Source organism: Bemisia tabaci, chromosome 2 (genome assembly GCF_918797505.1).
Source record: "Bemisia tabaci chromosome 2, PGI_BMITA_v3".
In the NCBI taxonomy this organism is placed as follows: Eukaryota; Metazoa; Arthropoda; class Insecta; order Hemiptera; family Aleyrodidae; genus Bemisia; species Bemisia tabaci.
The window spans coordinates 77,959,214-77,977,109 of NC_092794.1; the positions used below are offsets into that span (position 1 = coordinate 77,959,214).

General features: G+C 39.0%; 2 protein-coding genes across 8 annotated transcripts in view; one reads left to right on the top strand and one right to left on the bottom strand.

Annotated features, from left to right (window-relative positions):
• The window catches only part of fra (neogenin protein frazzled), a 184,712-nt gene extending 170,508 nt beyond the window's left edge, over nucleotides 1-14,204 (bottom strand). For 4 of the 7 annotated variants that reach the window (XM_072296338.1, XM_072296339.1, XM_072296334.1 and 1 more), the window contains exons 1-3: nucleotides 13,530-14,204; nucleotides 12,210-12,381; nucleotides 1,391-1,539 (exon numbers count right to left, since the gene is read on the bottom strand). In XM_072296338.1, the coding sequence (XP_072152439.1) occupies nucleotides 1,391-1,539; nucleotides 12,210-12,381; nucleotides 13,530-13,575 (367 nt within the window). In that variant the 5' untranslated portion in view covers nucleotides 13,576-14,204. The remainder of the gene's footprint in view (nucleotides 1-1,390; nucleotides 1,540-12,209; nucleotides 12,382-13,529) is intronic. The other 3 variants (XM_072296337.1, XM_072296335.1, XM_072296336.1) reach the window with 3 other exon arrangements.
• LOC140223884 (uncharacterized) overlaps nucleotides 1-15,055 on the top strand; it is a 526,084-nt gene extending 511,029 nt beyond the window's left edge. The window contains exon 2 of the mRNA XM_072296344.1: nucleotides 14,999-15,055. The gene's annotated coding sequence lies outside the window, so the exon portion shown is untranslated. The remainder of the gene's footprint in view (nucleotides 1-14,998) is intronic.
• The last annotated feature ends 2,841 nt before the right edge of the window (nucleotides 15,056-17,896 follow it).

Below are 17,896 nucleotides of genomic sequence, written 5' to 3' on the forward strand. Positions count from 1 at the left end.
AGATGGGTTCTCTTTCACATTTTGACTGATACTGTGTTTTGGCCTATGCCCCGGCCACTATTTATAGTCGATCGCCGACTCCCCACCAGGCTGGTTTGCACCGCTTTGCTATGGGGAATCGAGCGATCGAGCTGCAACTAGCGGCCGAAGTTGGAATTGCTTCGAGCGGGCGCGTCGGCACGCCACGCGCATTACTGAGTGCGAGTGCCGCGCCGCCACACGACTGCACAGCCACCGATCATGCAGATACGATCAGCGGCTCATCACGAACCTTGATGGCAGTTATATTCATGGTCTTTTCTGCATTCTGTGCTTTTTTTCTGCCCTAAAAAGACAACTGCCCCTCCTCAGTTCCGTTGAGGCGAGAATATGATCAGGAAATCAAGGAACAACTCGAAGATTTTCTTTTACTTTTCCTGTGACATTGATCTCACCTTGACATTTCATGTACCAATATTTGTGGAACTGTTCTTCAAAGCAGTTTGCATTAATGTCAAGTCAAACAATGGTTTTCTGGCTCTTATCAAATTTGTTCATGAGCTCAAAATCTTTATACAGTTTTAGTATACATGCATTTTTTTCTCATTTCTTATGAGTAAAGCATATAAGTTTTACTTTTTTTTACACACGCATGCACATTGCACAATATAAAGGAATAATGAGATAGAGAATGAGACAAAAGAGAATTAACATATAATTTAATTGAGGCATTGGGAGCAGAAAAGGTATTTATCTTTTGAGGTGTTTCAGAATCATATTTCAGAGAGGAAACTACAGTTTGAATATTTCCTCCAATTTCACACCGAGAAATCATTTAAGCAAACCAATCCTCCGTCTGCAGATGTGAAAGATTAAATAATCAAATGTTGCTTATAAAAGTCGTGAAATCAATCTGTATAAATCAATGTATATGAATAAATAAATAAATAAATAAATAAGAAACGAAATAAATATATTTCGTTCCAAGAATTGTAGAAGCATAAAGAATATCAATAAAAGTTACAAGGAATTACATGCATTTGCTTTGACCATTAGGAGTGAGTTTTTAGCGGGGCACAGACAAGGCTTTCATAAAAGACGAGTAATTCTTCCTTAGATAGAGCAACAGTTGACAGACAGGAGACAGGTAGAACAAAATTATTTCAATGATACCAGACAATTATTCTTCCATCTTGTAAAAAGTAGATCATGACCCATCAAACTGCCCTGAACCTGACTAAGTGAAATAGGAATTACATTATTTAAAGGAGTCACTCCTTATATTCAAAATACAGTTTACATAATTTGAGATAAATACCTTCGACTTTCTAACATCATTTCTTCAGCAAAATTGACAAAATGACTGGCTGTGAGCTGATTAAAAGAAAATAACAACAACAGGGGAACTTACATGCAGCGATTACTGATGCCGTTCTGCTAACGATGGTTCCATACTTTTCAGAAGATGCAACACATTGGTATTCTTCTCTTGCTTGACTACACCCTTCTTGTCCGAAAAAAACGTTACTGAGAACAAGCGAGCCATTGCCTAGGGTTTTACTGTGATTGAAAGCAAAAAAATTCCAAGAAATTAAAATTGAGTGAACTTGTGATACTAGTCAATAGCTTGGAATAACTACACAACATCAACATCCTATGCGAAGCTCCATCAAGTTAGCAACAGTGCCGCTTACGGAAAAAAAAAAAAAAAAATCCTCGAGACATTGATAGTGTTGGCCACTATTAACTGCCTTATCCATGAAATTAGTTCCTGATACCACTGTCATCCATACAGTGATGTCTCCTGTAGATTTTCTAGCAAACGGTTAGTTTCTGAGAAAAAATCAATTAAACCATTGGATGTAGCACACGCTCAGCTTAAGTGTAAGCCCTCATTTTTCAAAACTAGATAACTGGAATTTTTCCACACTGACATAATTTATTACCTCAAAGCTGCTTTAAGAAAGTATATAGATTTCCATGAGCTTAAGAAGTTTCAATTTCTTAAGCTCGTATATACGCATGAAAAATAGGAAAAGAAGAGAAAATAATACAGTTTACTATTAACTGTAAATTTACTTTCCTTCGTAAACTCTGTTGAGATTCAGGTATATTTGAAATCTTAGCACAAGTTTGAGAATCTCTTCGTCAAAGAACTTGGCAGGTTGGTTTCCTTCATCAATTCATCATGAAATTTTGAGCCTCATCAACAGTGTCCATTCGCTTTCCATCAAGAACCTACTTTAATTTTGGAAAAAGAGTGGTGACTAATGAAGGATAGACTAGGTTCCAAAATTAGAAAAGGTTCTCCGTGGATAAAGCATGGACACTGATGATAAGGTGCAAAACTTGGTGATGAATTGATTCAATAACCAACCTGCTGAGTTCCTTGACGGAAGGATTCTCAAGCTTGTACCAAGACTTAAAAATGCTTGGATCTCAATGGTAATTATGGTAAAAACTAAATTGGAAAGTTACAAGTAAACCATACTGTCTCTCTTGCGATTAACTCTCAAGAACATTAATTAATTCAAGAGGTTTTCAAACTTTATCGAAGCAGTTTAATGGTACTCAGATCCAGCATTAAGAATGATGACAGAGGCGAAGGAAATTGTTTCTTTGAGTGTTCTTGAGATCCGATTTAAAAAAATGAGAGCTCAACTTAAAGCTGAGAGTATACTGCATCCAACAGTTCACTAGTTTTTTTTTTTTCGACCACTAACGAATCACGACAAAATCCGTCTGAAACCTCATTAACTTCCTGGATGACTCTTGGTTGAAATTTAACAACTTGAATCAGAGAGCTCTGAAAAAGTATATATATCATAAGAAACATTTACATAAGATCAAAAAAGAAATAATAGCTAATGGAGTTCCCACAAGAACTAAGTGAGAAAATGACTTATTACTAAAGTTAAACCAAGGAAAAACAACATAAACTACCCAAATAGGAAATCCAAAACTGATAGAAAAAAAAACAAAGTGACAGGACCCCCCCCCCCCCGGGCACCCGGTGTGTGAAAAAAAAAAGTGAAAAAAAAGAGCCATTTTCCTGATTAGTTAGAAATTAGATAACTGTGATGTATACATTTTGGAGGCTCTCAAGACAAAAATAATTTTGACACAGAACCTTGCTACCGGAGCAAGCCATCACTTGCACATTAATACATATTGGAGATGAGACAATGATGGGGATCGATAATTTCTTCAAAAATGCATTTGACTGGGACATTAGTCCCTCCCATCAGGTGGAGGAAAGTGACGACCGTGGATGCCCCTCCGCGATTTGACTTGCTGAAGTAGCAAAAGTTTATCTTTCCTTCTAAGAAGATTATCGGTGGCGTGGGGATCGAAAAACTGCTCAACGATAGTAAAGTTCAAGTTTTGAATAGCTATGAGCCGACTTGTGTTTTTTTTTTTTTTTTTTTATAGTTTCATTGCATATGTATAAATCTCTCTGATATAATTGTTATCTTCTCTCTGATTGCATAAGTAATTATATCCTCATTTCATTTTCTTTCCCTTCCATTTTTTTTCTTTTTTGTAGCATCTGTGTCCATTTACAATTATTATTTTAATATAGCTTTCCCCTAGTATAAATTCGATACTTCAAACAGAACCAAATCGTTTTGATGACATTTCCGGCTGTACCATGGGTTTTCCCAGGAAAGCAGCCTCTCGTCCCTCTCGGACTCCACTGTTGCCAGATAAGTTGCTTTTTCAGCACTTTTCCCAATTCAAATCTATGTAAGATATTCACATTTATCACAAAATCTGGCAACCTCTCGAGTGAAGTAGAAAAAAGTGGAACTGGCTGAAAGTCTGAATCCTTCGAGATATATATAATTACTAGCCGTTCTGGACGCGCTTTGCGCGTCCGTCACGGCCAGCCAAGGGGCTGCACCCCCTGGACCCCCGAATTCGGCTCGCTCCGCGAGCCATTTTTCTCAGTGATTGGACATTTGATCGCTGAGATGTATACATTTTGGAGACTCTGGAGGCAAAAATGATTTCGTCACAGAACCTTGTTGCCGGAGCATGCCATCATTTGCACATGAATAGATGTGTGGAGATGAAGCGATGATGGGGATCGATCATTTCTTCAAAAACGCATTTGACTGGAACGTCATCTCATCGGGTGGACAGTTCATGGATCTCCTTCCGCGATTTGACTCGCTGAAGTAGCAAAAGTTCATCTTTACCTCTTCAGAAGATTATCGGTGGCGTAGGGTAGAGTCCCTTTATACCCAGAGTAACGACAACTCGATTATCAGCTGACTGGCAGCCGACCTTGGCTGGCCATGGAGGCCGAAACTAGTGCACTCAAACGAACGATATTGGGGGATAAGGATCAGGAATCCTGCGATGTCTGTCACACAGAAACAACAACATCAACAAATTGATCAATTAAAAAGAAAATGAGATTGGTTTGTGAATAATTTCTTAATCTATTTTCATTTTGGACCGATGGCAATAACAATTTACTCTTGATAAACCACAATTAGGTAATATTTTCATTATTCTTGTTCACATACGAGGTACCGCCATCTTGGTGCACTAGTTTCGGCCTCCATGAGCGAGAACCAATCAGAATTGGATTTTTTTTTAGGCCACTTTCAGCCCAATCCTGGCCCAACCAAAAGTGAGTTGTCGTAACTCTGGGTATAAAGGGACTCTAGCGTAGGGGTCTAAAAACTGCTCAACGATAGTATATAGTTCGAGTTCCGAATCGCAATGAGCCCACTCGTGTTTTTTTCTTATAGTTTCATCGCATATGAATTTCTCTGATGTTTTTGTTTTATTCTCTCTGATTGCATATTAGTAATCATATCCTAATTTCATTTCCTTTCCCTGTCCTTTTTCCCTCTCTGTAGCATCTGTGTCCATTTACAATTATTATTTTAAAATAGCTTTCCCTTGGTATACAATTGATGCTTCAAACAGAATCAATTGTTTTAATGACATTTCCAGCCAAATCATGGGTTTTCCCAGGAAGGCATCCTCTCGTCCCTCCCGGACTCTATTGTTGCCCGATAAGTTGCTTTTTGAACACTTTTCTCAATTCGAATCAATGTAAAATATTCACATTTATCGCACAATCTGGCAACCTCACGAGTGAAATAGAAAAAGGTGGAATCGCTGAAAGTCTGAATCCTTCGAAGTTTATATTAATGAAGAAATGACTGTTACCTGGTACAAATGCATAGTGTGGGAGCCATCCAGGCAACAAACTCTTCAAATTTAAGTGCACGATACATGTAACTTTCAAATGGTAATAATCTTGTGTCCTTTAATTTGAAGAGTTTGTTGACTGGATGGCGCGCACACACACACACACACACACCCTCACACCCTCACACACACACACACTCACCCTCACACACACACACTCACCCTCCCTCACACACACACGTGTATATATATATACACACACACACTCAAACATTTCATGTAAGTCCCACATTTTTTAATAAATTTTGGGACTTGAATTTCCTCTTTACTTTTCTTTCTATTCTCATCGCGAAACCTTGCCCCCCCCCCCCCCAGGGCCTCCGCTGCCGTCGAGTGAACATAATGGAGAATTAGCATGCACATTTTTTATAGCTTCATCTGAAAGTGCTTGAAGAGCTAATTTCACAGTATTTTTTAAAAAAAAAATTATGATATGGGAAATAGAATAGAAATAGATTTAAAAGAGAGAAAATGCACTACCTAGTGACGTCATCTGGCAGCATTTCCCACTTAAACACACATATATTAGCAGATTAGATCATTTTGTCATATCTTCTCTAATAATTGTTCAATTCATGAACCAAGGGTATCCTCGTGCTCGGTTCACTCAGTAGTTTCCACTTAAACTTGAAATTCATCAAATTTCAGACACCTAAAAATTCACTATTCTTGACAAACTCATAACGCTCTTCCTTGCTGTATCGCATGTGTCTCCTAACTTTCCATCTAGGCGCTTAGCGTACGGAGCCTTGACACACGGTTGCTTGAGGCTATCAATGTTATATTTAACTTGATGCTCCTGTTGTCGCTCCAGTTGTTGATTGTCTTCTTGATCGTTCTGCGACACCGGAGTGGGTAAAGCTACATCTGCTCTGAGGAAACAGTGGTTACTACCGCAGAAGAGTCCTCTCCAAACTCTCACCTGCTGGATCTTCAGGTTTGTGACCTGTTTAACGAGCACATGGTCAATGATAGATCTAGAGCCACGAGTAGGTTGGACCCAAGTATATTTGTGAATATTTTTGTGTTGGTAGAACCCATTCCATACTTTTAATTCCCTTTGCTTGCAAACGTCGATGATGCGGCTTCCAGTGTCATTCACCGTAACTTCCCCAAATGGGCCGACGATTTTACTGTTCATTCGGGATCCCGTTCTTCCATTTAGAACTCCCAACACAAGGACTTCTCTCCTACGTTCTACTTTCACTACCTCCTCGTCCAGTTCTTTAAAAAACTGATCCTTAAGTGCAATGGTAGCATCATCATTGACCCCATATACTCCCAAAACAGTGACTCTATGACCGTGCAATATTAGGTTCATCTTCATCATGCAAGCGTTGATGGCCTCCCAGTTCTTAACACTTTTCACTCTGAATTCTTTGCAGATCATAATTGCAACACCTTGTTGTGCATGCTGATGTTTCAGCACTCCACTGTAGAATAAAACCTAGTCCCCAAAGCTCTCTGATCCATGGATTTTTGTCTTCGTTTCCGTTATTCCCGCCACAGCTATCCTGTTGTTCCTCATCTCCTATAGGTACCACTTTTGTCAGTTTCTTGGAAATTCTCTGTACATTTCAGGTTCCAAAAATGTCAAGATGTATGGGCGGGACAAGGGGGGAAAAGGACGGCACACACAGAATAACGCCAGTAAAATCGGCTTTTCATACTAACAAACTTTATTCACAAAACAGATACTTATATACAGGTAATTGTCCTCAGTCAACGCTCGCAGGCAAGGTGCATTCGTCAATATTGAAGAGTAAACATTAAACATAGAAAGGTCGTTCAACACTTATCAGTTGTTGCCATATTTCATGACACCCCCACTTAATGTTAACGCTTTAATTATACTAAGCCTAGTTTCTCTCTCAAAAAACAAAAATGTACCCTGGGTGGGCCTTTGGTTAAAATATCAGCTAACTGTTTTTTACTCTCAACGTACTCAAGAGAAATTCTTCCTTTCTTCCATAAATCTGAAATATAGTTATATTTTATGTCCATATGTTTGACTCGTTTATTATTTGAAGGGTTCTTAATAATATTTATACACCCTTGATTGTCTTCGTGCACTCTGACTGAGTTGACTCTGATTTGAAAACCTGCCAACAGTTTTTCCAACCAAATCCCTTCCTGGATCGAACTGCAAAGGGATATTAATTCAGCCTCAGTACTCCATAGGGCAACACAATTTTGTTTTCTCGTACTCCAAGACACTGTGTTCCCAAATACTTGAAATAGGTATCCTGAAACAGATTTCCTGTCACTTATATCTCCCCCCCCCCCCAGTCAGAGTCCACGAAGCAATCAAGCACCTGGTCTGTATTATGATTTTGATAAATTAATTCCAGGTTCATTGTTTCCTTTAAATATCTCGGAACTCGTTTTAAATAGACCAAAAGTTCATGCGTAGCTTTACCTTGAAATCTACTGAAATAATTTATGGCAAAACTTAAATCCGGGCGTGTTCCCAACATTAAATACATAATACATCCTACCATTTCCCTCACCTCTTTTACAATAACATTGGATTCTGGTTGAGCTGATAAATCTAGTTTCAATTGTGCATCTATTGGAGTAGAAATTGGTTTACATTCCAACATATTATATTTTTCCAACACCTTTAAGATATACTCTTTTTGACTCAATTTGATTTTTTGCTGTTTAGGATCAATCTCGATTTCTAATCCGAGGAAATGTTTCAATGTTCCTAAATCTACAATATCAAATTTCTTGATTAGCTCAGATTTATATCTTTCAATTAGTTCATGGCGAGAAGCACTTATAATTATGTCATCAACAAAAATCAAAATAAAAATTAATCCTTCCCCACATTCTTTTGTGTATAAACAGAAATCGTTTTCAGATTGGATAAAACCCAGTTTCATTAAAAACTCATTGAACTCTGAATTCTAGACCTTTGCTGATTGCCTTAGCCCATATAATGCCTTATTCAATTTTAATACAAATCCACTCTTACATTTTACACCTTCAGGGGGATAAATGTACACATTTTCATTCAATTTTCCGTTCAGGAAGGCAGTTTTTACATCTAATTGAGCAAATTCATAACCATACTGGTTTCCTACGGCTAAAAGGGTTCGAATGGTAGCCATTCTAGCAACAGGAGAATATATTTCTTCATAGCAAAAACTGTCTTTCTGAGCAAACCCCGAGCTACTAAACGACTTTTGTATTTTTCATCTGCATGAGGTTTGTATGTAAAGACCCATTTTGTATCAATGATCTCGGCATTACTGGGTTTTGGCACCTCAGTCCATATTTTCTTTTTGTTAATTGATTCTAACTCCCGATTCACTGCCTGATACCATTCTTTCTTGTCCTCTCTAGAATCCAACTCAGAAAAATTTCTTGGAATATCATCGACTAAAGCAATGGCATTGTATGCAGAATAGAGTACAAAATCTTTAAGATGTGCTGGTAATTTTACCTCACGTTTGGGCAAAACCCCTGGGTTTATCTCTTTTTCGGGAGTTTCGAAATCGGAATCAGGTTCTTCTTTTGAGCTATTTAATTGAGAATCACTTTCCTCACTTGATTCACTTGAAGAATCACTTTCAGTTTCACTGATCTCATTTTCTTTAGTAAATGTATTCTTTTTATTATCTTTTTCTTTTAACTGGAAATGTTCTTCAAAGTCCGGTAAAACAGCATGATTCCCAAAATACAACTCATTTTCATTGAAAATTACATCTCTTGAAACGACCACTTTTCCTTTTTCTGGACTCCATAGTCTATACCCATTGTTGCAATACCCTATCATAATGCCTTTCTCGGTCTTCGAGTCTAACTTCTTACGCAACTCCTTCGGAATATGGCGGTATGCAATCGAACCGAAAATTCTCAGATTGCTTACGTAAGGTTTTTTACCATACCATACTTCCGCAGGTGTCATTTCATTGAAATATACCGTCGGACTTCTATTTATTAAAAAAGCTGAACTTAAAACTGCTGCTGGCCAAAATTTCTTGGGCATATTAGAATCAATCAACATTGCCCTAGCTTTCTCTACAATTGTTCGCATAAAACGCTCTGCTTTACCATTTTGTTCTTGTGAATACGGAATAGCATAATCGATCGTAGTCCCGTTTTCTTTACAATAAATTTTAAATTCATTTGAAATATATTCTCGGCCGTTATCACACCTGAGCACAGAAATTTTCTTTTCAAACTGGGCCTGAGCCATTTGTGAGAATTCTTTGAAGCAACCAGATACTTCGCTCTTGTTTTTGATTACATATACCCAAACAAAATTCGAGTAATCATCAACAAAAATCACGAAATATTTTTCGCCGTTCATGCCCTGAGGTGATATTGGCCCCCCTACATCGGAGTGTACTATTTGTAAAACTCGTGCACTCTTACTCCGTGTTTTGAAAACTGATCTCGTTTGTTTACTAGCTATGCAAGATTCACAGAATGCGACCTTGCTGCCTCGGACCTTTTCCAAGCCACTGACCAGATTGTTATGAATCAGCTTCTCTAAGTATGTGTTGCTGATATGGCCAAGTCTTTTACGCCATTTCATAGCTAATTCATTGTCAACTTCTACGACCAGAGCTTGATTCATAACAACCTCGAAATGAATTTTCTAAAGATTTTTCACATATCCCACACCAATTATCTCATTTTCACAGGATAGAGTTACTTCCTCATTTTCAAAAATTACTTTTATAATCGCCAAGTTCAGTTTTCTTACTGATAGGAGATTTTTCCTTAGTTTTGGGACTTGCAGAACGTTTTTTATGCAGCAATAGATTTTTTTATTCCCTACTTCACTCAACACATTTATATTTCCGATACCAACATCCTCAATGAACTCATTTTCTTTTGCTATGGCAATATGTATAGGTTCCTTTAGTAATGTTAGTTCACTAAATAAATCCTTTTGAAACACTAGATGATCAGAACCACCAGAATCGACATAGAATTCAATGCAATTTTTATTTTCACTCACTGCTTTTTCTGTTAAAAAGCAAATGCTGCCAGCTGCGTCCTTGTCTGCATGGTAGCCTGATTTTTGATCTGAATTCTTCTTGTCGCCTTTTCCTTTGTTTGGTCCACTCCTTCCATTGTTGTGGCCGCTGTTGCTGTTGTTCTGCTGCTTAGGTGGTTTCTTACATTCTCGTTTCCAATGTCCAGGGATGCCGCAGTTGTGACACTTTCCCTTCCTTGTCGCCTGAAACGCCGTTGTTCCAGATTCGTCCTTTGTGCCCAAAGTCCTCACGCCACCTCGTGATTCTTCTGCCGCGAGTCTCGCCACCAAATTCTGAAGAGTCTTCTCCCTCGCTTCTGTTGATTCCCAAGACGTGGCAAAGTACCTGAAACTTTCCGGGAGAGATACGAGCACTTTGGAGATTAACATGTTGTCGCTAATCCTGCATTCTGTCTGAGCCAGTTGATACGCCAAGTTCTGCAGTTTTCCGATTTGATCCACCAGTTTACTTCCTTTCGTCATCCTGAACCCATAAAACTCCTGAAGTAGGTTGCATCTCCTTTGTGCCGTATTTCTCTCGTAAAGCTCAAGCAACTTTGTCCACATCTGGAAACTCGTTGTCGCTGTCATGATGTGCGTCAAGATTCCCGTCTCCACAGTTTGGACGAGTATCTTCTGTGCCTGCACGTCCTTAAGATCCCGTTGGTGCGCTTCCTCTGCATTCGTTGATGATCTCGCTTGCCTCCCTTCCACAATGCTGAAGGCTTCCTTATCCTTAAGCAAGATCGTCACCTGAAACTTCCATATTTGAAAGTTGTTTCACCACGAAGTTTCTCGATTTTTATGAATGCCTTCTCCATCTTGGCTGCTATCCTGAGTTTGGCGCCCGTTCTCTGCTCCTGGACCTCACGTCAGATGTCCACCTGCTAGAACCGCCCAAAGCTCCCTCTGGATGCCTGCTGCCTCAGAGACGCTGTCCTGGAGTTGTGGATGTAACCTTTTTGAGTTCTTGTACCTCTGCTCGTAGCCTTTTCTGAGTCCTATAGTTCAATTTGCACCACCAAACCAAAATATAAGCCAGTACTAGTGCGATGATCAGTCCGTACAAGAAGTAGTTGTGATAGTCCACTGCAACCTCCTGCTCCACGATTTGAGTCTGAGTGTTGACGTTCTCCTTGGATTCTTTACTAGACGAGTCGAACCAGCCCATTGGATAAGTGACTTATAATTTCGGTTCGGTGCAAACTTGAACAAAGACAAAGATACCAGCTATTTGCAGAGTTACTTACTCACGATGACTGCAGTGACTGCTGTAGTGACTGGGCTCCATAACCTGTCAAGATGTATGGGCAGGAGAAAGGGGGAAAAGGACGGCACACACAGAATAACGCCAGTAAAATCGGCTTTTCATACTAACAAACTTTATTCACAAAACAGATACTTATATACAGGTAATTGTCCTCAGTCAACGCTCGCAGGCGAGGTGCATTCGTCAATATTGAAGAGTAAACATTAAACATAGAAAGGTCGTTCAACACTTATCAGTTGTTGCCATATTTCATGACAAAAAATAATTGTTCTTTTCCGTGATTCAAGTCGAAGATTCCAATTCTTTCGAAGGTAACCGAGGCATACGTTGTTTTGGGTTTCTTTGACTTTGTATTTATTTCCGAGGATCGGGGAGTCAGCCCTATGCCGTAACCCCCAGCCTGGAGGACCGGGGTTTGATTTCGGAGTTGCCTCTCCTAGACAGGTTGCTTTCACATCAGCTAAGAGCCCTGCCTACCCACCCCCCTTTGAGGCAGGGGCCACCAGCTGGGGTCCACAAGATTGCTGAACCTGTGACATTACAGTCCCCCATTTCGTAGCTCTGGAAATAAAATTAAGAAAAATGTCTATGGTAGTTTGATATTAATCTGTCTAGATTGAGAAAGCTCTAAAACCATGGACACCGTCATTCATTAAAGACTGATTCTACTGAGGTATTAACATTATTTTTAGAATTTCCAGAGATTCCTTTGGTACACAACTGTTAACATACCTGTTATCATCAGGCTGCAGCATTAGATATTGGCCATCTGATGACCGCCATTTGATGTTAGGACTAGATCCATCTTCAGCATGTGCTACGCAATCAAGCAAAACACTGTGACCTGGAGCGACGATAGCATCCTTTGGCTCTTCAATGAATTGTATACCTGCATCATGAACACCTATATTAGGGATAGCAAATTGGACTGAGTAGTTAAGTTAGAAAAGGTATTCCAGGAAAAAAGTGCAAAGTGCCATTCTAAATTGAAAGTTGATAGAAATGATGAGGCCTGAGCTTTTTTGCTTTAAGATTCCTTCATATCTCTGATTATTTTATGTTTTGGAAAGAAAACTAACCAAAATATCTCCTTGAAATCCTTCAGGGTTACTATCAAAGAGTAAAGAAAATTTAAGGCGAACTCCGAGAAAAATTGCTGCCCAGTTTTCATTTGAAAGGAAATTAAATATGAAGTAGACTCACAACACCGTAATGGAAATGCGCGTCAATCAACTTTGGCCATCTATCAACTTATTACTTCACCTTTAAGATGATTAGTCCTGGGTTCTTTGAGTCGTCAAACTGGCGTGAGCTTTATCAAATCGATTCAGTAAAAAATCTCAGCAGTTTTTCACATCTGAGACTTTGTCTCCACGGGCCATTTCACAGGATTTGTCCCTGGAAAAAATCCCACTTACATAGTTGGGAAAAGTATTGAGTTAATCAATATTTTTCCTAGTCCCAAGTATGGTCCTTGTACTCAAAGGACCCACCGAGAGAGGAAGAAGTGAAAACGAATTGTGCGATATTTTGTTGATTACTCCATTATTAATGTTTGTTTAGTTAAAATAATGTGTCTAATTGTCAATTGAGTGCAATTATTATTTTAAGCCGAGTTAAATACTCGACTTTAACTAATTTATCTACCCGCGCAAACTAGTCGCAGGACTGTAGGAGCCCCCTCCCGTGGAGACGGTAACTGGGAAAAATCCCAGAAGTTTCATTCCTGTGATACGAACTTGAGACAAATCCCATGAAATCGGCCCGTGGAGACTAGGTCTGAGCTAAAAAGAGGACAATACCACCTGGGCATGAGCCTAATGAATCATCCATGACAACTAAAGTTGCAAAATTCAGAGAAATGAGAATGGGATTTTTCTTGGAAAAATTTTTGCATTCCGATCACGCGAAGGATCCAGGACGATTCAACTGAATGTAAACATCGGTCATGCTATAAGCAAGGAGTATTCTGGTTTAAAAAGTGTATTTGTCTCACGAAACCGGAATTTTGATTCTGCAAGATAGACATTTTCACCTTGTTAACGAACTTACCTTTCACAGGGTAGAGAAAGATGAAGAGTAAATATTTCCGTATCATATCAAGGACTGGTGGTTAGTAGGTTTAGACGGATTGATGACTGACATGTGTCATAGGAAAAAATAACTTTGATGAGACAAAATAAACAAGTTGATCACGGCAAATTCAGAACTGGTAATAGGTAAACAACTACAAATCAAAGTTTGTGCCACAACATTGGTGGTACATTATAATATTATGGAAACATTGGGAACTTGAGTTATCGGAATTTACTTAATAGAGTTGTATGAACCCATGGTTGGTAATTTACTAGGGTAAACTCATGCCCCGCACAATTAGACATGTTTATTGTTCTAACACATTAAGGTGATTCCAAGTGATCTAGGGAAGGCAACCGCCACCACGTAGCGCTGCTACGTGAGTGAGTCTTCAGGAAGGAATTGTCGTCGCCACTTTGATTTTTATGAAGGAAATCGATCCATAACGTGTAGCCGCATAAATTCTGAGCACAATGATACCAAATTTGTCAAGAATTATTGCAAAAATATACCCGAAAGTACGGGAACGGATTTTACATAGGGTATCGTAATGAGTAAGAGAGAGATAGCGATATGCCGATGTCAGCTGCATGCTGCATGGTTGCCGTTGCGGTTGCCCAATTCCTACTTTTGGGTTGCCCCGTGGATCCCCTGATCAGTGTTCCCAGGCGTGCGGATATTTCCGCGCCGCGCGGACATTCCCTATACCCGCGCGGACAGCGTACGGACAAGAACCTTATGGGAAAATTTTTCCCTATCTTATTTTGTCCGTACGCTCGCCCGGCCCTGTCCGTGCGTCTGTTTATCCGCTTTCTTTGCAATATTTATTACTTTTGCGTAAGTTATTGATACAATGATGTTTAGTATGAAAGCCGGGTATCGTTTGGGAACAAATTAGATACTTTTTGCATTAATTATATTGTATTCTTATCAAAATTCAGTCATTTCATTTATGTCCGTGCGCCCGCCCGGCCCAGTCCGTGCATCTGTTAATCCGCTTTTCTTTGCAATATTTATTACTTTTGCGTAAGTTATTGATACAATTATGTTTAGTATGAAAGCCGGGTATCGTTCGGGAACAAATTAGATACTTTTCGCATTAATTATATTGTATTCTTATCAAAATTCAGCCTTTTCATTTAAGGTCCGTCCTTGTTTTCTGTATTGTTGTGCTTTTGTGTTTGATCACTCAGACATTTTTTCTTACTTTTTTTTCTCAATTTCGCCAATGTTATTGATATAAGGAAGCCACGAATAAAACCCAGGTATCATACAGGACCTGATTTAGTGCTTTCTGCATTAATTTATGTGTTATTCAATCAGTTCAATGGCGGGTTAGGAATTATGAATTTCATGAAAAGTCAGCTCCTTTCTTTTGAATTATTGCTTTTTGATGTAGGCACCTATAATTGTTCCGATTATTTTTTCCTGTCAATGCTTTCTAGAGGACATAGGTACTTGAATGTCACAAGAGATCAAGAGAACATCAACATCATCAATAATAACAAAACAACAAAACAGCCGGAGCCGGAACCGGAAACGGAAACGGAATTCACGGAACACGGACGGAGCACGGAGCGGCACGGATATAGACGCTATTAGTGCCACGTCACAGTCGGTATCGATTGTATCGAACTGGATCCAAACAATCAAACATAACCTTACTATTCAACATGAAACTAAATAATTTCAGAGATAATTCGCCCAGTTTGAGAAAAAAGTTGTGTTAGAGACAACATTTTTAATCACGGAACGTTCCCGTATTGTTAAGTTGACGGGATAAAGCAGTTTCAGAAAGGTGAAAATACTCACGAGGGCCACCATGATTTAGGCCTTTCCGGTGCCACTCCAGTTTCTTGGCTTTTGACAGTGAAATTATGGGAGGGAGGTGTCAAGATGAGGTTATGTTTGATTGTTTGGATCCAGTTCGATACAATCGATACCGACTGTGACGTGGCACTAATAGCGTCTATACACGAGCCTCCCCGAGTTCATCCGGAGAGCGTACGGACATTTTAAGATAGGAGCACCTGGGAACACTGCCCTGATTGTTTTGATTTCGTTTTCTGAGTTCTCACTCTGCGAATAATTAGACTGCTGACTATCGTATTAGAAATGCAATAGTGGAAATATTCATCCGTGTAAGATGTGTCGTAAAATGTGTCAACTATCGTTTTCGCGACAAGTTTGAACCAGATTTGTGCTAATACCATAAATTATGTAAATTCATTATTTGTTTCATGTTTGTTTCCATACAAGTTTAGAGGTTAGCAATGAACAGTTCCTTTGCCCCTTGATGTAGATAAGCTGCGTTGTCGAAGTCAACTGTTGAGAAGCGTTGGGCAATGGAATTACCCGATGCCCAACGCTCGGCGTTGTTCGACTTCCGTTGGGATTGCCCGATGTCCTGGACTGTTTACCAAACGGAAGTCAACAAGTCATCGGTCTCAGGAGGTAGTTGAGAGCGTTGAGCTAACCTCTTAATGATATTGTGCACGCGGTGTCACATTCAAAACACAACAATTTTTAGTCAACAAGACGACCAACAACGCGTTTTCCAACGGGTAAGTCAACTGTCACGTGATATCCGTTAGCGTTGAGAAGCCCAACGCAAACGGAAAGTTGACTTCGACAACGCACCTATACATAACAATATTTTTTACATCGGATGTTTGACACTGCAAAAGCAGTGAACCATTACAAAATTGTGATGTCAGGTAATACAGCCTCCCACTACCTTGTTGTTTCGAATTCAGGTGTATCAATGATACTTTGCCAATGGTTTCGTTACAGCACTGAAAACCTAACAAAGAAAGTTACGCAGTCTTTGATTCAACCCTCTTTCTCCTCCCCAATTCTATCTTTCGTAGATGCCTTTACAAGCCTCTGAATGTTTCATAGAGTGCCTGCTTCAAACTTCCATCCCGACTGTGATCTTCCTCATAATGGTCGTAGAACGTCCAAATAGTTGGCCAACTTATTGAGTGCGGAAGAATTATTCCATCCATTAGACCTTGAAAGTAATTGTAAGAACGAGGATGGAAAATCCTCCTTCCCATGTTGAATGCCTGACAACTAACTTACTCAAGTAGCCCGATTGTTGAAACTTTAACTGGCTAAGTCAGCAAGATAAGACAAGATATTGCCCCATCTGCGCTGCGTAATATATCGATTCCCGATTCTTGTTGTGCCGACATAAATGTAAATAATCAGGCTGCTGATCTACCATTCGAACTGAAAGACCTTATAATTGCAGAGTGAAATGACAGGAGTGGATTTTATGTGTATGTATGATGACACTTAGTGATCACAGGTGTCGCGAAAGGAAAAGTGGAGACAGCTCTGTGACAGAATTCATGTTTCTTGCCATAAGAGATAGGATTGTAGTGTTGGGATGATCCACTGATCTAGCAATGTGAAATTAGTATTAGGTATGATAAAGCTCAGAAGAACACATTGGTCTGTCCTGTTCTGTCCTCAACATCATGTGATCAAGAGTGTTTTGGGGTCTTTCCAAAGTTCAGTTCGTGTCCTCTCAATGAGAAGAACTTGATTTTGGAAAGGCCTGCTGGCATTACTTTCACTCATCAAAACCATAACTTTTAAAAAGCATTTAATGCTAAGCAGCTACTGGAGGTAAGAAATCACAAGACATCAAAATTCAATCAGAATTGAAAATACCGAAGTAAGTAAGTATTTAATTTTACTTTTTTCAGTATTGACTTAACTTAAAATAATTCATGTCGCTAAGTGTACTTACTCCTCACTATCAATCGTAAATTCACTTCCACTAAATTTTGTCTCAATAACTATTTGAATCACGCAGGTCACTAGTTCAAGACAAGTTCTGTTACTGGTCCAATCTCAAATTAAATTTGATCGATCTCTCCCTGCCGGTTCCGTTTAAAGATTTCAAAATACCTTCGTTTCATCAACTTAGTAATGGGCACTATTCCCTACAGAACTGTTACGTTTAGGTTACCAAATTTCTGTTGAATGAGAGGAACAGTTGCACAAGCATAGTAACAACAGAAGCGCTATAAAGTTTTGAATTTCTTTCCTTCAGATGTTGGCTTGCATAAATTCTATTTTTACAAAATCATAGGTCAATAAATCAATTCAAGAGACCTGAATAAATCCTGTCTGTGAAAATTTGAATTAAAATTATACCTTAGAAACTGCTTCAGATTAGATTCTTTTTAAATCTCATAAAATGTTTTATCCTCTTTTATGCTTCAAACTTTCTGTTCTTGAATTTCTTAAATTTTCTTTTGGAAGTTAAGTATAAGGGTTCTCAGACGTTCAATTAAAGCAACATACATACTTTTAACATTTCAGTTGGC